The following is a 21282-nucleotide window of genomic DNA, read 5'->3' on the forward strand; positions in this document are numbered from 1 at the left end:
GGGGGGGGGGGGGGGGGGTCTGAGTCTGGTACTACTTCAGTTGCGTCATGTTCTCAAAGGCTGATATTCTTGTTTCCCGGAGAATCCTTGGGATTTGCTACGGCAAATGGTTTCTCTCGTTTCTGCAGATTCATTCTACACACATTAATCCTGCAGCGTCAGTATCCAGACCTTTTCAGTACTGGAGCCAAAGTGGAATGTATTACCCCATACAAGATCACACCTTCTCATGTGGTTTTACAGCTGCTCCTCTTAATTATTTTTTAGATTCTCAGTTTAGAAAAACTGTCATTATTGCATTTAAAACACAATATTTTTACAAAGTAACATTTGTGTCAGTAGATCACTCTTGTCATAGATTTGAGATGAAATACAGTAAGAGAAAGAAAAATGGTAATAGAAATATCAGTTCATATATCTGGACAGTCGTCTTGCTAAGATGCATTGCATTATGGGAAAATGTCAGCAGGACTGCAGAGATAATGTTGATAAAAAGATGATCCTTGGCTGTGTGTGAGCCTCTCTCCTTGCCAACAGCGAGAATTATATCGAAAAGCTGAGGCAGCAAGAGTCAAAGCCGAGTAGGATCATGTCACTTTTTAGTCTGATTAAATTTATTATAAAATCCGCGTGGGTTTTTTGGGAAGCAATCTAACGTAATCGTTTCGAGAGATTTTGGAAGTCGGACTGATCTGAACAAGTCCCCCCAGTACACCGTGTCTTGTCTCCAGCATGCAGCCCCTTTGATGCGGCACGGGAAGCTGTTACTGAGGTCACGCAGCACAGGAACAGCCTGTCAGGGCAGAGTGGGAGCTGTGACAGGTTGTGCAATAACCAGGGAGCGTGCCATGGAGAGCCGTGCAGCATGTGCTGGAGACAAGCCTCCTCTGCAGTTCACTTTGTTATGCTCAGACTGGTCAGCACTGAATGGATATAATCTGCATAACATGTGTACATTATTTGCCAATGTTGCAGATGAATTTTGTGCTCTTTTGTGTATCCGTCCATTTTGAAGTTCATTGTACACATCAACATTATTTCCAACACAGCCAACGATGTAAGGTAAGGCTTATGCACTGGGAAAAGCAAGGTGCCCTACCCTAGTCAATTAATGTCAGCTGTCATTTAATAATAACATTTTTGTCACATAAGCTCTCACTGCTTCAGGCATTCAACATCAGTCGGATTGTGTTCTCACCAGAGGTTATCACCGTGGCTGCAGTGCTGTCTCCGCAGGTGTTAGACTGGGTGGGGTAGCTGATGCATCTACTGTGACTGAGATAAAACTGTTATCCTGGAATTAAGTGCATTTTAGAGTGTCCCTCACTGTTAGTGTGCCCTTGCTCAGAAAATGCATACAATGGCCCAGCGACAACACAGTCAAAGAGGACGTAAGCCTGACCCTGAAATTTGTGTGTAAGTACTGAGACACAGCATACACCATATTAAATCCAGTCAATAATGATGTACATTACCACATGGTATCCCTGGTCACCCTCTTACACCAGTATGCATCCCTGGCCATATATAGCTTTAGGTTGCTACAGAGTGAGCCAAGGTGGTTAACATGCCTAACTAACATTTTACTAGGTAACTAGACAGAAACTAGATAAACACAAAAAAGACTGTGGTCCTTTGCGGATTGCTTGCCAGGATATTTCACTGAGATAGGATAGACTTGTAGCGAATTCTTTGAAATCTAGCCTTACAGCAGAGGATGGTGATGATTTAGTATGCTGTGCATATATGCTTGTTAAATGGGCCTGTTTTGCTGAGACATGAGCTATGATTTAAAATGACAAGCTACCGCCCACATTGCCTACATTTCCATGAACCATACGAAGATAATAATATTAAATAAATGATGACCTGAGATTGAGAGAGCCTACTCCAGTTGCCGGGAATCTTGTGGAATGGCTGTTTCTCTGGCGGTCTAGAGGGTAAAAGAAGTGATTGCCGAATCTTTCTTCATTCGGGACAACCCGCTTTGTGACCCTGCTGCCACTTACACATCGGCACTGAGAGCTCACTGAGCGAGCGTGCAACAGTTGTAGTAGGGCCTTCACATCAGCAGGAGAGGCTTCAAGAGTAATTCACAAGATAGGGTATTACTCAGAGCCCGACTTCTTTGAAACACAAAGGCCATCTGTTCGGCTCACTTTGCATACTTTAGCATACTGGATGAATGTGATTGTGTTTGGCTGTAGCCTGTGCCCGGGCCTACTCGGAAACACATGGAAGATGCTCCTCAGCTACCGCTGAGTGTGAATATACTATAGGTGAAGCCATATTTTGTGATTCTAAGAATGCCGTTGGCAACAAGGAGAAAGCAAAGAAGCGGCACACAGTAGAGACAGTTTACTGCATCGTTATGCAGAGAGTAGCTCAATCCGGTTATTTTAGGTTGCTGTCCTTATTTTTGTACCTTTCGTTGTAAGCAGAGAGGGGCACTGAAAGAGATGTGGCAAAGGAATGCTTCAGTCATTGGGCTGAATCCTTACAAAACCCTGACCCGCAACATGATCTAGGACTTGGACAACATCCAGGGATCACAGAGGATGTTGCATCATGTATTCTGGTATTGATCTTGTATTTCTCAGGGTATCTCATTTGGGGAAACAAGAATATGTGAAATAGCAAAAAAAAAAAAAAAAAAGCATCAGAATATGCCGTCATTCAGATTTGTATTTGGTAAATTCCAAGTTACACTTATAGTTTTGTAATTACAAAACTATTGAATGGATACCATCCATGCACAGATTACTACTTTTGCAATGCAATTTGTAATGGTGAATGTGTTTATCCTTATCCAGCCTTACATTATTGCAGGGTATTATTGCCTTCAACCAAATGTTTAGTTTCTGTCCTAGATACATTTGAATCCTAGATATGTCCTTTCAACCAGAGAACAAGCTTTTGTGCCACTAGCATTGAAATGCAATGAAAGATATTGCAATGCAGATAAGTGCTGTTATCCCGTTTTGTGTCCATAAAATACTTGCCTCCGCACAGAGGATAGTTTTGGCATGAATAAAAAGTAGGACATTCCAAAACAAAATCTGGAAACCTTAAGGGCATTATAGAAGGCTTATCAGTAATGTCATTTTTGTCATTTTTGAATTTTGACTGTTTTTGTCTTTTACTCCCTCAAGGGGGACAAGGGAAAAACTGAATTTTGAGATTGTATTTGTCATAAAAACACAAACAAGTATATTGGCCTGAATATATATACACAGCTTGTTTTTTGTCAGAAAGCCTAGAGGAAGTCACTCCCACAGATGTGAACCAAGTTATCACATTTGTATGTGATTTAACACTCAGTGCAGGCAGTGATACTTCCGTAGAAACAGGAAGTTACAGCAGGTATAACCTGAAAGTGAGAGGGGTGACAGAAGGGAAAACCACACTGTTTTTTTCATATGTGTGTATATCCTTACTTGAGTCATATGTGTAATCGTGTAAGCACTTTGCTCTTGAGAACTTGCTGAATCAGACAGACATGTTGAAAAACAGATCTGAGAACACGAGGAGGACTTACAGTTTTTTGTTTGTTTGTTTCCCCTGTTCTTTGAGGACAGCTGGTTTGCCATATTGCACCGTTACAATAAATTTACAGCAAAATCAACAGCTACACTCAGCTGTTGCAGTTGTTTTGGTCCCCCAAGACATCCGTACAACAGAGCAGCTTTGAATTAAACCCCAGGCAGTATGGCCGGGGTGTGAGTTAATGTTTGCCGGAGCAAGACCAAATTGAATTATCCTCAACACTCGAGCGGCTCCGGTCCACACATTCAATCTGCTCCCTCCCCGCAGTCAGTGTTTTGCCAGCCGCGGCCTGTCTGCCTGTCACATTATCCTGCGACAGCCCACTGTCGCCAGGTCCAGGGTCCTGCAGCACATACAGTCCTGCTGGATGCTGCCCCGTGACTGACCACCTAGACAAAATTGAGCAAAGAAGGGTGATATCCCAGGATGCTCCTGGGGAGAGAGGACACTGTGTGTAAGACACAGTAACATTCCCTACAGCTTGTAAGCTAATTGCTTAGTGGCAATTTGTCGCTACGCCCCCCACCCCCCACCCCCAAACGAAAAAAAAAAATTGCAAACAACTTTTGGTCAGTCAGAATGTCTACAAGCACCATCATATCCTGACTTGGCTAGAATTAATCATAGATAATCTCTGCAATCTTTTATACTCTTCCTATATCTGTTGAATTGATAAATGTTACTTTCCTCTTGGTCGTTTAACAGTTTTCAAAGATGACAAGTAAACATACATTTAAAAAACTTTATTATTTATCCAACCAAACTGAAGTACAACATTGATAATGCTTTTTTATGAGTTGGTTTCAGATATTTTTAGATCTCTCAAAAAATTTTGTGTCAGATGCCCAAAAGTAAATATTTTGAAACATCTACTTGTTTAGAGCAATTATCAGATAGTGGAGCTGAAAAGCAACATTTGTTCCATTTGTACATTGTACAGATGGCAAATATATCAATTAGCCATAATCTCCTGATCTGGTGGTTTAATTCCATGTTTATTGGATTATAGAGATAATTAAGCATTGGCCTAAACATGTAATTCCCAAGGACTTCCCAACAATGACAGTGATCTGAGGAAGCACAATGCTATAGTGTCTAACTAGGTAATAACCTAGTATTCTAGTTTTCCCTCATTGCATAGCCTGGTGTGTATTGCTGGAATACATGTATTGTTGCCTCCACAGGTAGAAGGTTGAAAAGTTTGATTAGTGGATCTGGTTCTTTGAGATCTACATTTTCATTTGTGTTATTCTGAAGCAATTACGTATTTTAAGGATGGGGATTCCACAGGACATCGGTGAATGACAGACACTGCTCTGTCCTCCGAAGTGAAAAGTGTCTTGCTCTGAGTAGACAGTGCCAGTCACAGCTTAGCACACCATTGTGTTGACCCCTCCTCAGAAATGGCCATTATGTGCATGTTGATCTTGCATTTTTTCCTCACATTTGTCTTGCTCCTTCCAGTACACTGTAAAAAAAAGGGTCCACTTCACTGTAGAGTGAAAAGGCATTCACTTCTCAATAGCACTTTTGGCATCCTTCAGCTAACACGAAGCCCAGGAGACAAAAGCAGACTGGGAAACATGTGCAGGGAGAAGAGCTGGCCTTGTCTGCCCGAGACAATGGAAATGCACAGACTGCTGGGCGAGGCAGTGATTTTAGACACTTCAGTTTCTCTGATTCTGCTCAGTGCTACTCGGTGGGTTGACTCTTCCTGTTTGTCTGAAGGAGACTCGTATCTGGGTCAAAACGCTTCACTGGTAGCTGCTACTCTGTGCATATGTCTCTTGTTCGTTGGGTTCATTCCCTCCCTCGTTTTGCAACACTTTATGCAGAAAGAAGTGTGGCATCTAAAATGAATAACAGCACAAATGCTTTTGCTAAATTAAGTCGTGCCTTCTTTCCCCCATAACAGGTCAGTGCTGTTCATGTTGTGGTTGGTCTGCTTGAAGCCTCTCTCTTGCCAGATGTACTCTAATGAGTTCATGATTACAGTAGCTGTAGCTTGGAATCTTCTGCAATCACTGATATGCTGAACTTAGATTTGCTTTTAGTCCGTGCCTTCTGCAGTGATGAATGGTGACAGCGATGATCTCATTAACACGCTAATTTCCAGCTCCCTTTATCTTCCCATCGTTGATAATGATGACGAAACATGTTTTCCTTGCGTTGCATATGCTCTATACAGTAGGTGGAGAGATGCAGTTCACAAACAGAGCACCCTGGTTCAAGCAGTGACCTTGTTAATTAAATGTCAGACCTATTTTTCCACTTGAGAAAAAGCTCCTCCACACAGTCATTGTAGTTTTCCTCCTTCTCTTCATGCTGTGCGTGTCATTTTTACTGATTCTTTCCCAGCTTCCTGCTGTTACTGTATCATATTGCTTCCATCTGTGTAATATAGTAATACAAGAGGTAAGGAAAGGAAACTGATTTCAATTGGTTTGAAATGAATACATTAATCTGAAATGAATTGAAATGAATATATATTTGGCATGTAATGTTTTAGGTTTTGTAATGAGAGATTGTGAAATGGGGGGGCCTTAAAAAACATGCTAAGCATTCTTTGTAACAGCCAAGCCTAGTAAATTTACAAAGTTATCAGATTTTTTAATGGCTTGTTGCTGTGTTTTTTGTAGGAATTTGTGTGTATGCAGTGTGCTGTAATATTTTGTATTGTTAACAGAGCATAAGGCTGACCCTGTAATGGCTTACAGCTGTTTTCTTCTGTTTTCTACTGTGAGGCTGTAAGGTTAATTATAATAGATTATGAGTGTTTGTAAGAAACCTCAGGCAAGGCAGGCCTTTCCCTTAGTCTCTCTTGCTAAATGATATTTTTGGTTTGTACAGAACTTAACAAAACTATGGCAGAATAATAGTGTTTCAGCACAGCTTGTTAAAAAGAGGTCTTCGTAGATACTGACTGTGATGATAAACATTAATATTAATTGATGGACAATACCATGACTGGCTGAATGCTCTGTTCAATGTTTCAAGGAAAAAGGGGCTGGGCAACGGAATTCCAGCTCAGTTGAGCCGTTTAACAAAATCATGTTGCTTTTTATTTACTTAATCAAGACTGATTTGAGGCCCACAAGACAAATTAATTGCATTTGTTGTCTTAGCTTTCTTTATTTTGCCCTTAATAACAATTATTTGAGTCCGCTGCTTGTAAGTGATGTTGCGAACAAAGATTGGGGGGGGGGGGGGGGGATTTTCAGACAGTCCCTACACAATTAACAAACCTGTCCCATCCACAGTTATGAAAATCCCAATCACCACCTACTTTTCATGTCAGTTATTTACAGTGTCACTTCTTTACTTTTCTTTTCTTTGTCACTCAGTTTAAATGGGGGGTGAACAGCCTCGACCTTCGGCCAGCTGTGATCCCTTCCCATATTGTAGAATATTATGCTTTATTGTAATGTTGTTTATCTTACAGTACATTGCTCTTTGAGGTTAAGCATTATTGTGCGTTTCTGCACATGACACACATTGGTCAGCTGAATACAAATGGTGACCTATATTTGTGGGCCTCAGTCAAGAAAAGGCAGAATCACAAGCTGTTAAATGATTACAGGAAATGGCTGGAAAAAGCGGAATTGTTTGTGAAAAATACAGGACAGGCTTTTGAAAGATTCTCATCCTGTGACCAAAGCAATTCCATTTTCGGGTCCAGGATATAGGACAGAATATTAGGGGGAAGAAATTACTATTCTGTTAATGCAATGCAAAGCTTTTAACAGGGGGTTGTGTTTGCTGCTCCTAAACAAACAAACACACACACACACTCACATACACTCAAACACGCATGTGCATTCAGTCATATACACACAGATTCTCTGTTCTATATACATGCACACGCATAGAGTCACAGATTCACCTGCACGCTTTCACACTCGCACACGCAGGCAGACACTCTCACAGACTCATGCAAAGCAAGCGCACACACACTTCCAGACTCACAGTCACATTTACAGGTGTGCTCATTCCGGCATGCACAGAAAACATGGAACTGGCAACGGGAAAACTGCAGCCCGGACTCAGCACTGCACCAACGGTCTGCCTCTTGATTACTGCTGTAATAGAGTAGTCAATAGCCACTGACAAATGCAGGAAATGGATGGCCTCAGTGTATTAATTATGCATGTGAAACTGGTGTCAGTGTGAGTTTCTTTTCGGAACGGACTGGTAGGGGGTTCTGGGATCCGTGCCTGGTGTTGTCAGAGACTGCGGGGAAACGCATGTTGTTCTGCGGAGGCGAGTGGCAGTGATTGTTTGGGCTTTTTCGAGTTGAGTTTAACGCTCCCTCCTTCCAGCTACGATGAACGGCCCCATACAGCATGAGTCTCTCCCGCTCTCTGCAATCAGCAGTGAGCTGCCAGGGCAGATATTTTCTCTGAGGCCACAGCTTGAAGTCCCTTCGATTTGATGGCGGGTGCAGGACAGGGTTTAGCAGAGCAAGCACTCCGTCATGAACAGAGAGCAGGGGGATATTTGCAGAGCATCTGGATTCTGCAGGGGGAGAGCTGGTGTGTGTCCTGTCACAGTTAGGTAAGGTAGGGTGCTTCTCGCCCTGTCTGCTGCTTGACTGCAGGTGGATCTGACAGCAGAAAGCTCAAAAAAAGGGGCAAGCCTGCCTCTTTTGGCATTCATGTGGCATGGTGTTCAGCACGACTGCTTCTGTGTCATGTAGAAGCACATGTACTGAGATGGAGGACCAGTCTCTGTGCCCCAGAGCTGTGTTGACATGGAAGTGAGAAATGGTTGGCCTGTTTTGTGTGTGTGCGTGTGTTTGTGTGTGTGTGTCTGTGTTTGTGTGTCTGTGTGTGTTTATGTGTACAATGACGCATGTTGGTTTGAGTGTGAGTATATGTTTTCACATGTTCTGTCTGATCCCCCATGCTAATTGTATTAAATAAAATGAATGATTAAGAGGAGGAGATTAAATTTTCATTTAAATATGCATCCAATATTTGCTTGTTGTACATGTGTTCTGTGAAATTCTGGATGTTTATGTTATTTAAGTAAGGAAATGTTCTTACTTTCATCTGTACATTATGGTTTTCTCAATTAAGGAGCATAATACCGTGGTGTATCTTCAGATCGTATACATTAATACCATACACAAATACGTTTCACATATGAAATGTTATGTAGCTGTGAGCTGAGGCATTTTTCCACCTTGGCAGGATTAATGATGTTTGATTAAACAGAGGTCGGAGTAATCTATTGCATATTTTTTTCTGAATTTCAGCTAGTTTCTTTGGACATCCTTCTTTATGTGAACATGTTGTTTTTGTTTGTCCGGGAATTCAGGCCGTATTAAAATTACTTTTTGTTCCTGCTGACTGTGTATTTATCCAATTATGCTGCATTGTTACTGAGACTCTGCTCACCCTCTGGCGGAGGAGTTGTTCTGTAAATTTTGGAACGTTCTTCCCAGAAAGCCACAGTCACATGGGCCTCCCCTCCCGTCTGCCTGAACCAGAGTACACGTAATTAAAACGTACTTTCAGAAGCGCTACATTATTTATCTACATGGCAGATGCCTTCGCCCAGAGAAACTTACATAGCTCACATTCTCCAGCTCTTTACACAGTGGTATATACAGTACTTCCCGGAGATGTTGTGCATATGTGAAAACAGGTAGAGGAAAATGTGTACCTGTTAAAAGCCTGTACACCTTGGTGCAGCTCGGTGTATTTGCCTTTGGAAGCAAATGAAATCAAGGGCCGCTGAGTACCTTGCTAAACAAAGGCGCAATGCCAATAACCCAAGAACTACTCTTAAAAGGTTTAGAGGGTATTACTTCATTAGTGTGACGATACAGACCTTAAAAAGGCCTAAGATAGCTTAGCTTTGCTAAGACGCAATTTAGTGTCCTTAGCGTCCACTAGGAAGTCATTACCTTAACGATCATTGAGTCATATGATGATTCAGTCATTTTAAATAGGAAGGTCACTTTGAACAGCATCACTTAAACTACCTGCTTCCATAATGTATAATTCAGTTTGGGATTTTTCATTCATTATGTATTTGTGTAATTCATAACAGGTCACATTGGCCTACTGTGGTTAGATATTGTGATTAAACTATGTGTAGATTGCAGCCATAGGTTTTAGGCCTTGGACAAGGCCCTTAAGGCAGGGTCCTGTTTCCTTGTCCATGTGGTGCATTCAGCATGTAAAATGGTTTACATATATAGCCTAATACTGTATTACAACTGCTATGGGCAATATTGTCACACTGTCAAGTTCCATTTGATGTAATGTGTTTTTAGGAGACTGGAATGAAGAGTGGGTTGATGAGAATAAATAGATTTAGGAGATCAGTGTGAATTTAGATGAAGGAACAGTTACATTTTTAGAGAGCATTAATAATTATGTCCACGAGAACACATAAGTTATAGGAGAACGGTGATCAAATGGGTAAGGGCTGCTCGTTTCTCTTAGATGTTGGTCTCACATGCTGTAATGCCTGGTGGAATTAGTTTAGATCAATTAAAATCCATTTCCCCACTCTCCGTAGCAGTGGATGTAGATAAATAACTGCAGTAAAATAGATTGTAATCCAGCTCTGAGACACAACATTCTTGTATGCGGCTTGGGAATTCTGGGTGATTACAATTGTGCAATCCAATCAATCCAATCAGTTTTAAGCCCCGTTTGTTCCTGATCGTATTTCACTGCTAAACAGAAGGACACACAGGGCTAGTTGTTCTTTTTTCTGATTGCACTATCTGTCATTATGTCCAGGTCTGCTAAGGTTAATGTCTGGAAAGGAGTAAATTGAAAGACCAACATGCCTTCCCTTTGGCTTGTAGCTAATCCTAAGAGAAAATGGACGTCATGTATACATATATATCATGTATGTATGTGTGTGTGTGTAGGCATGCATAGTGGTCCTTAAAAACATAAGATACAAAATTAGGTGTCATGCATGCAATAGCATATATTGAAATGTCTTTGTAAATTTCTTGCACTACAAAATGTCCTTATGACTGAAGTAGCTCTTACTTTCAGATACACACACACACACACACACAAAAAGTAAATGGTAACGTGACCATTTATGTTATACCTTAGCTTCAGGGTGAAAGACCACAGTGAATATTATATGACATTTTCACAATTGAAAGGTATTCTCTGGAATCCTGAATACATCTCAGCAGATGTGATGAGATTTTCCTCCCCATTTATTTTTTGATGCCATGAAAGGCTTTCAGTATTCATTAATCTAATGCAATATATGTATGTGCACAAAAATAATAGCATGTAAAATTTGAGTCTTTGAAATCTTGGTCTTTCTATGACATTAAATAACCATATACTATTACCCAGCTATTAAACATATGTGTTAATTGGCTAGGTTTTTTTAAGTAATAAACAGTAGGTAATAGTTTGTAAGCAATGCTTAAACAGGCAGTGTTTTGTGTAATATCTCCTGCTGTGTGCATCTTTTTGACTGCTGTGGCTATGTCAGTGATAATGGTATGCATTGCCCCCAATCCACCATATAAAAGAAACAATGCACATATTGTATCATTTTTTGTTTTTCAGAATAAAATGAGAAATGTTATACTTTAATTTTAATCACACTGCACAAAACATTTAGGATACAAAGTGTCAAGGAGTGTCATTCAAAGTCACTTATGTGATTGTGGTATTTATGGCTGTGTTGCACGGTAGGAGCTTCTTCTGAACAAAAACCACAAATAGAGGTGTCTTGAATTTGGCAAACTACATCTGAAGCATCGAGAGCACGTCCCTTGTCAAGATGCAGTGGAAATTGAGCTTTTTGGACCTGCTCATTAGTGTTGTGTTTGTTGTTAAAAATCTGACACTTGTATTGAGAAGAACAACCATGCTCAACATGACGCATGGTAGGCCGTGTCTTATATTTTGGGATTATCTTGGATCTTGGGGTTCTTGAGCCCTTGTTAAGATGGAGTGAATCATAAACTCCAATCTATAGAATTCATCCAGATCCTTGAAGAAATTAACACAAAATCAGTGTTTACAATTTACCATCTCAATTACCTGACCTCATTCCAATGTAACATTTGTGGTTTGAGCTCAAGACAGCTGCTCACAAAAAAAATAAATAAAAATAAATAAATGGAGGATGCGGTATGATTTTTTTTTTTTGTTTTGTTTTGTTTCGCTTTGTTTTTCCTCAAACTATGCATAATCCATTGAGGTTGAGCAGCTAGAAGGGACTTGAACAGAATCCAAAGGAATCAGAGTCTAGGGAGCCCTACAGGTAAACATTGAAATCTATTTATTTTTTTGTCTTTCTGCTCTTCCTTTTTTCCACCCAATTTAGAATCTCCAATTGTGTTGCATTAAGTCTGTCTCCTCACACATCCTGTATGCTCACGCAAAGAGCACTGAGGTGAGGCGAATGCAATCCTCCTATACGCTCAGATACAGCCAGTGGCTATTTTAACACAGTGCACCATGGCAGAGCTGATGCCAGTTGGAGGATGGGCACATCTGATGTGACGGAGGTGTTGCGCAGGCACATTACAAGCCGTCGAAGAGAGCCATATTGGAGACCTATCAACCCCAATTCCCTGGAGGAATGAAGCCAGTTTGTTCCGCTGCTATTGGCTGCCGGTCACTGTCAGTGGATGACACGGCTGGTTTCAAAACTGGGCCACAGGGCTCAGTCTGCTCTTAAAAACAAGCACCTTAACTGTCTGAGCCACTCCGGAGCACCTAAGTCCGTATTATTTTGACAGGACTTGAAAAGCCCAAATGACCACATTTCAAAGTCAGAACAGCCCTGACACTCGACTGCTGCATCCTCAGTGCTTTGATGGGAAAGGTGTGTGCGCGCAGCTCCGGCGCTGTCTCTCAAGGTCTGGCCTGGAGCCAGGTGAGTGATTGTTAGAAGGTTTAAAAGATTAGACCTGCTCTGAGTCATTTAGCGGGGCCGACTCTGTTGCCGGAGCACTCCGCTGGAAGGCCTTTCAGTACCAGAGCATTATCATATCATTCAGGGACTTCTTCCTTCCCTCTGTGCTTGGACTGCATTTATATCTACTACTGCTTGGCAAACAATTAACGCAAGATTCAGGATGGTTGGTGATGTACATCTATGTAAAAGGACAAGGACGTGGGTAACTGAGTAGCGCATATACTAAGAGAAAAATACCACTTTTACAATACCTTTAGGAGACTCCTCATGAACAAACTTCTCTTTTACAATAAGGTAGGAAATATGACCTAGTGTTCTTATTGATGGACATAATTCAAAGCATTAATGTAAGATGATTATCTTTATTGCTCTATTGCAACAATAGATCTAGCCTTTCCTGAAGGAGAAATGTAATTGTACATGATATGTGTAATTTATGCTAATATCATATTGCGCCATTCTTAGGTTGAAAATGAATCAAGGCTATAATGTTTGACACATTCTCCAGTTTAATATTCTAACAAACAGCATAACCTATTAAACACTTTTAAGTGTTTGTTCAAATTATTTAAGCGATTACCTTCAAACTATGATACTGACTTAGAAAGTTATTGGTGGTTAGTAAAAAAAAAAAAAATTAACCATTCATTCTATGTAGTTCTGGAGCTGTATTAACTGCATGTGGCAGAGGTTCTTTTCTCAAGTTAACAACAGCGTTAGGGGTAATTTTAAACCTTTCTCTGACACAGCTGCACCAGATGGGCGGGATGTCATATTAGATTGGGGAATAACTCTTTTATTTGTCCTCTTTCAGTTATTTTTCTTTCATTTGGTGACATTGTTGTGTTCTGCACAATTTGTGTAAGATTGAGATGTTGGGATTAATATGACTCTTTAAAGGCTTTTTTGAAAGCTCTAACTGAGGGGTTCTGACTTTTGTGAATCATTTCCCATTTGACTGCAAATTTTTTGAGTTGCAGCCATGCAGCAAAGAAATGAAAGATATAATCTTCAGACAGGATCAATTTATAGAGATGAGGAAGTATTTACTCTTGGCCAAAGGAATAGAAATGGACGGAATAAGCTGTGGTCAGATAATGGGGTAATGGACTTGGAATTGAATTTGAGGAGATTTTCTGGCAAGATCTATTTGCTGGTTGTGCAAAGAATGTAAACATGTTTGTTTGCAAAATAGTGTGCCTGCCTGAAATAGTGTTACAACATTGTTGTACATGGCAGCTTGGACTGAGAGTTGTTGAAGGGTACAAGAGGTAAAGGTTGGTACAACCGTATGCTATAACTTGGGGAATACTATCTTTGTAATTATACCTGTAAGTATCTTTGAGGCACATTGTGGTATATTGGAACTGTGTAAATCTTTCATGAGTGTGCTCTTTTTCTGGTCTTAAGATATATATTACCAAGCAAATGTCAATAAATTACTGATTTACAAAAGACTAGACTGATACTTCAGTACTTCAGAACTGCCAGTCAGTTAGTTTAACATGACCAGGTCTTTGCTAATGTCTGCTGCTTGTATAGGTAGAGTCTTCTATCTTTAAAAAGAGAAACCATTTCTTGTATCTCCATATGGCTAAAGTGGAACATCCTGCAATATATAATTGGATACTGGAGTGTAGGTTACCATTGCTGACTGATTAGAATTGATAGGCCAAAGGTATAATGAGTCCTTCATCCTGTGAGTGAGCTGTAGATACATGCAGGCTATAAATAATCTCTTCATACCAGTGAATGCCGTCAGGATTAAAGCACTGATATAATGTACCTGTAATGTTATACTGGCAATGTTGGGGACTCTTGTGGTACCAGATGTTCTGCATGTCATCTGTATGACTTCATTTCTCATTTAAAAAACGCTGGCTTTAATCCCCATTGAAGAAAACCACCACCATGTGTTGTGGTCTAAAGTTGCTAAGAGACATATGTATCTTATGTCCACAGGTGATACTGTGTGAAAGTCATGCTTATAAACTGTAAGGGTATCCTTCACAAAACATACCCTCAGCATGGCTAGCTAACATTGGCTAGGTACCTTTCAGTTGTTTTCCCTTTTAATGTCATTTTAATAACTAATAACCATATCAGGTACCAGCGTTTTGCCATCCCAAAACATCATGGACATTAGTTATTTAATGGTGACAGGATTAAGTTTGTTTACAGTAAGTGAATGTATAATTATTACTGTCATTTTTGCAACGTTACACAGGAGATGAATGTGCCTTGATGAAATGTCTACTGTTATCTTGGTTGAAATGGTATTGACAGTATTGGCAATGATACACTTTCTTTTACCCATTAGCAGCCGTTACACAAAACACTATGACTTAAGTAACCTCAAATTCAGCTCACATTCTCCGTATTGTGCAGCAATGGAAGACCTTCCGAAGCAGCCCAGTGTGGAGGAGGTTTGGGTTGTCATGTCATATGCTGAACCCTAGGGGAACAGTGAACTGATGTGTCTGTTTTTCTATCCAGGTCAGACTGAGGCTGGGCCGTCTGTCTGACCTTTTAGCATCGAATGAACTAGAGGGATTGGCCGAGAGGGCTTGGCTGATTATTTTAGAGTGCCACAGAGAGAACGGGACATAGCACATCTGTCTGGAAACAGATTACAGATCACGAGTATGACCGTCTATTTTCCATATTAGCACGTCTTGTTTCATCTGTCCTTTTGATGTGCTATTGGGTTTATGTTGAAGACGTAACTTTGTGAAAATATTTAGGCAACATTTGGAAATATTAATGAGGGATGTCCATTGGATTATATTAGTGGAAGTAACCTCTGTGACACTAAAGAGCAACATACGTGAAATAATACAACAGTGCCCCACTGGGGAATCGAACCAGTGACCTTTTGGTTACCAGTCCTGCTCCTTACCACTACATCACACTGCTAACCACAAAACACCTGCTTGTCAGTTTGGAAAGTTATCTTTGACTGTCAAGACATTATTGACATCAAGATCAAGTTGTAGTGACACACGGCACTCAACAGACAGAAAACTGCAGATGTGAAATGGAGGAGACATCTGTACCGTCAGAATGGTTGCATGGCAGGTGGGAAAGCCAGGCATCATGCAACACTATCCTCGTGTTGTGTCTGCTATCGTGCAACTATAAAAGGGCTGGACCAGGCATAAATCTGTTTCTTATTGATCTACTGGGAAATATATACACTGTGCGACAGAAGATTAAGGTTCAATTATTTTCGAATGGAAAAAAAATCATGGCTTGTAAAAATTTAAAAATTGCAATGATATTTCTTGGAGAGAGATATTGCCTTCTCCTCTGATCTCTGATTTACTGCAAAACATGTTCACATCAGCAGTAAACAGTTCACCAACCACTATTAATAGCGTTCTGTGTATACCAATGAAGGGGCGTGAGATATGGACGTAAATAAGACGACAGATGTAGCACACAAGAAAAGAGCCAAAAGGCAAAACCAGTCTTCATGTGTTTGTCACTTTTCTTGTATTTGCCAGTTCCATAATTACCATATCAACCATTATCCAGCTCACTAGTGTTGAAGCAGGGGGGCTACTACATTTTACTACATTTAGAATTAAAGCTACAGAAAGCTACAGAAATTGGGATATAGGTAAGTAACTTACAAATGGGTAAAAATGAATTTGGTTGAGCAGATACAAACCATTCTTTAAGCGTTCGCTTTGGCTGTTCTGTAAGGAGAACCTCAAGCCTGTCGGGAGAAACATCGGGGATGTTTGGCATGTCCATTTACTTCTGAGTTTGAGTCATGCTTCTGACTCTCAGTGATTTGGCAGATGTTGGAGGTTATTTCCATAAAGACCCTGTCTATGCCATTTCTCACCGCCGCTGGGGGATAGGAAAAGGGGGTTCCCCTTATCCTTGTCTTCACAGTGCTGCCCTGGGGGTAGGAGCCAAGTTCAATGAAGGATCACAGAATCGGGAATCGGAGTATGAAATACGGGATGGAATTTCTTCCCTCCTCCTCTGAAATCATGAACTGACTTCTCACCCAGTGTTGCCTCTGCTAGAGAAGCTTTGTGTTTTTCAGACTGGAAAGTAACCAGTTTATTTTGTGAATGTAAGGTGTGATGTATGACTATCTACTGTCTATGTGGGTTTTCATTCACTTACAACCAAATTATTTGGTTTACTAGGTCCTTCGCATCAAATGGGTCTAGACAGCTACTGCACAAAATAGAATCAAGAGAAAGCAAGTACAGACTATTACACTGCCTGTCCATTTTTTATGTGATGTTTTTAGATTCTGAACCATCTTTTAACAGAATCGTATATCAACTTCAAAAAAAAATATTTTTTTGCAAGCCTATTTTCTGAACGGCTGGTATGCTGTCAGAAATGTCCTTAAGGCATACAACATTCTAATATTAATATTGCACGCTGCCTCGTCTAACGGCCGCAGGAAATGGTCAGATAATCAAAAACCCCCTGCGGTGTCAAGCCTCCCACAACAAAGATGTTCCAGAATATCCCTCTCGTTTGTATCGCTTATTCATGTCTGTAAAACGCCGTGGCCAAATACAACTGCTCCTTTTGAAAAGGTGTTGCTAGGATACCGGCAGCGTGAAAGTCAGCGTGAAAGTCTCACTAGCAGCAGCAGAGCCCTGGTCTAGTCAGGGTGCTCCGGTTTGTGCATGCACAACCAGCAAGATGCGGTCTCTCGCTTACAGCATCAACAGTTACAGTCAGGCGCACGAATTACAGGCAACGATTATATATGATTTCATGAGACTCACCTGTGGATGAGTTAGAGGCGGCCTCAAAGTCAGCATGCTGATATTTCTACAAATCACAAACAAACATGACGCTGTTATCTAAAATGAACTTCAATATCCAGTAACTGGTGTTTGCAATTACTACCGCATGTCTTTCCAAACGTTATCTGTGGATTGGGCATACACCTTTGTGGGGCTATAACATTTCTGTAGAAAAGAGAGTAAAAGTAAATATAGGACCAGCTAGAATTTTTCATTTTCAGAGTCTTTAAGTCATATCTCCCAGGTGCCATTCGGTCACACGGTCTGTGCAAAACCTCATGCTTCATTTTACAGCATCATTTTCATTTGTCTGTGTTTAACTCCCATACATCTACGGTCTGAATACACAAATTCCTGAAAATAAAGGGAACAAACAGCTCAGATATTATATTATAGGAGTTCATAAAATGTCTGATGATCAGCTCTGCCACAGGCCAGGTTTATGCAGGTTTATCTCCCACTTTAAGAGCGCCGCATTACTCTCATCCGAGAGCACAGAGCCTTTGGCGAAGCTCTGCCGATTTCATTGGGCCATTAGTCCAAAGGGATGTTTAATTGACTGATAAACCATTTCTTCTGAGGTGTCTGAGCAGGCCTGATGACATTTTTCCATTCCAGGCTGTGAATAAATCTTACAGGATGCAAGACGGGTGAGTTAAATCACTGGGCAGAAGGCGTAGAGATGGGCGTGACATGCCTGTTCAGACCAGCCCAAGCCAAATCAGGCTCTTCTCTGACCCAGCCGTAAGATGTAGGCATACGGACGGAAGGCTTGGGTTGATTGGCCTGTTTGTGCGTGCTCAGCTCTCCGCCCGCCTCAGACTCCTTGGCAGAACAGCTGTTGCTTGTCATATTGTGTTTATTGAGCGCAGGTCTGAGATGTCACGCTCAGCTTGCGGTCCAAGCTTCGTCCCCCGTGGCGATAGCTGCTCCTAAACTGCCCGTAACTTGCTTAGCTAAAGAGGCGGTCAGGATCGTCATGGCAACCCCACGGTGTCAATCATTATATGTCAACTGGGGAATGCCTGTTCTGGTACCACAGAGTTTAGGCTTTATTGCATGTTTATACAATGATTAAAATGGAATTGTAAATTATGGTATCATTGTGATTTGTATGAATTCTCATATTTATTGGGTGTGGATGCCATCTCTGGATTTACTAGTTGATTTTGGTCCTTTTCCAGTTGCTGTTCCTTGTGTTTTCTGATATTTTAATTAATATATGCTTTTACAATTGGACTCTGCTTCATTTGGTCAATACTAGGATGAAGATTTAAAGATGTCTGTTAAATTTCACTGTGATGTTTCTGACAAAACTTTGTGACTTGCAATCTTATTTGCATCCCAGCAACGTGTTTCTTTAATCTCTAAACTTTATAAATCAGCTTTTATTATTTCAACTGTTTTTTTTTTTCTGGACATTGAATTATGAGGTTTATATATATATATGAGGTGAATTATTCCTCATATACGTTACTAAGAGAATTCTTCAGACTGCCTGTGGTGATTTAAACTCTCAGCATGCCTTCTCCTCTGTCCTACAGGAAACCAGTCCGCCCATGCTAATGTCGCATCAGATGCTAATTTAGTGCTGCTCCTGGCGTCATTCGACAGAGAAACATGCAGCTCCCAGCTCTGCCCCTGTTTGTGTTCTCCTTGGCCTTCTCCTCTACTGGTGAGAACAATTTACTGCCGCCGCAATCACACCCGGGTTAGTCTGGGCTCTGTCTGCCTGTGTTAAATTGCAGCCAAACAGGAATTAGCACGTCTCTATAGGTTAATCCATAAAGTGAATTCCTGCTGATTGGATAGGAAAATTGTTCTTTTCTTATGATGCAACAAAACAAAAAGGAAATAAAAAAAACCTGCATTACTGAAGCTGACCTCACTGTCCTCCCTTCTTCCAAATTTCCCTCACAATAAAAACTCAATTACTCTCCAACCTTAATCTCATCTGATTGAATTAATTTTGTTACTGCCCTTCATATACATTTATATGGATGTCGTTTAGGGAATAGAAGGCAAGACTAGATAAATCTGGTCAAGGTCCCAACATAGCTATGAGAAAAATACATTTTTGGACTATCTGAAACCAATTTAGATCCTTTAAATGCTAAAACATTTAGGAGGATACATTAAATTGCAGATTAAATTTAGTTTGGTGCAAGGGCGGTATGTGAGTTGTGAGTCACAGGCCTTCAGCACAGTGCCAACACGCCACATCACGCACCCTCCGCACTTCCGCCAGCTTGATTTGCATGCAACGCCATCGCATCACATCTGCAGAAAAACAGGCCGCCACCATGGGGTGGCCACAGCGCTTTGATTTCCTCAGTGATGGACGACCAGAAGAAAATTTGCCCATAATGTCGTTGATCATTTAAATGGAACATAGTGAACATAGTCAGATGAGGTCCTCTGTCCTGCTGTACTCTCTATTTTACAGCTTTCCTGGGATCTGTTGGGTCTTGGGTCTGATGTTATTGTCCAGCTCCTCAACACAGGGCCAGTTGTGGGCATAGGTTACCTTCTGGATGCTATTCTCTGAGTTTATGATGTTTTACAAAATTGTTATCAACTGCAGTTACTTAGCTAGCACATATGACCTCACAGCTGTAACTGATAGGTTAGGTAGGATTAATTTTACAAATAATGATCATGCATTGGACATAGATATTGTGCATGTGCTGTCACAATAAACTGACACTTTTTCATAAATTTTTTTCCAGCAGCACTTTTCGGTGAGATACCCAGGATCTATGGAGGTAAGTAACATGAGGATTTTAAAGCAATAATGAAATAAGTCTCAAGGGAATTGCATTATTTGTGACTTCTTACTGTTTTATTGACAATGAATTTCTTGAAATTGACAGAAATAACTACTGTCATCTTTAGTAGTGAAGCATTAGCTGATACACATTTGTTGAAATGGGTTTGAAAATACCAGGCAGGTTCAGAAACAGTCAATGCTTTTTCACCGTAGTTATAAACTTCCTATGAAGTGTAATATTATTAATTAAAAGACTTGTATTGTCTGCATCTTTTGGAAGTGTTCAGCTGAAGTTGTTTTTGGTCCAGAGTTGTAGATTGTCGGTCACATGGTAGTCATTGCATGGAGTGGGATGTTATGTTCATGAATAAGGCAGGCTTTGAGAAGAGAATGGTGTCCATGATTCATTGCCTGGCTCCAAGGACATTGAAAAAAGAGAAGCAGACATTACCACAGTTATGAATCCATCATTACAAGGCTGAAAGGCAATCCAAAAGCATAAAAAGACATTCATATGCATATCATCTGCCGGTTCCAGAGGCAGCAGTAGCCGGGGCTGCATTAAGCAGACCAGGATCAGTAATAAACAGGATGTTGAGAAACTTACCCTGGTGTAATGTGAGTACTGAGGCATCATTGTTTTGAAATGAAGCAGTTTGTTGGCTGGTCTCTTAGAAGTGGGCCCATGATTGAGAATTTGCTTCGAGTTCACTCGTCCCCCCCAGTAGCAGAGAGATGCGAATATTCATGAGCAAGTCCTGCTGCTTTCTCACTCTTTGATCATCACACCTTTGGCAGTCACATCTGTAGCCAATCACAAGAGAGTTGGAAACTTCTTAATCATTGCATTCACTCCTGCATGGATAATAAGCCAAATGTTTGCTGTTATTAATTACAGCAGGTACACTTGCGTGATTCAATCAGTGTTCCACCTCTGTTCTCAGTAGGCAACACAATGGGACATCCAAGCCAATGTCCGCATCTATCCTGGTGTCCCCTGTCCAAAAGGACAGCTGCTGGGCTGTAGATGTACGACCTGCGTCACTGATTGGTTTTATTGCCTGAAACTGACTGAATTAGCCCTACCTAGGTCGTATATGTGGAGGTCAGACCTTGCATGTTCACTCTAAATATATTATATAATTATTTTGTAAGAAAAAAAGGTTTTGTCATTGTAATGGTTGCATACATGCATTTTCAGCTATAAACATGCTGAATGTAAATATATTATATAATTTCATTCCAAACAAAAAA

General features: G+C 40.7%; 1 protein-coding gene across 3 annotated transcripts in view; it reads left to right on the forward strand.

Moving 5' to 3' along the window:
* LOC118770149 (contactin-1a-like) overlaps positions 1–21282 on the forward strand; it is a 56577-nt gene that overhangs the window by 9767 nt on the left and 25528 nt on the right. For 2 of the 3 annotated variants that reach the window (XM_036517625.1, XM_036517626.1), the window contains 2 exons: positions 18803–18933; positions 19988–20023. In XM_036517625.1, the coding sequence (XP_036373518.1) occupies positions 18879–18933; positions 19988–20023 (91 nt within the window). In that variant the 5' untranslated portion in view covers positions 18803–18878. The remainder of the gene's footprint in view (positions 1–18802; positions 18934–19987; positions 20024–21282) is intronic. The other variant, XM_036517627.1, reaches the window with a different exon arrangement.

Source organism: Megalops cyprinoides, chromosome 23 (assembly GCF_013368585.1).
Source record: "Megalops cyprinoides isolate fMegCyp1 chromosome 23, fMegCyp1.pri, whole genome shotgun sequence".
Lineage (NCBI taxonomy): Eukaryota > Metazoa > Chordata > Actinopteri > Elopiformes > Megalopidae > Megalops > Megalops cyprinoides.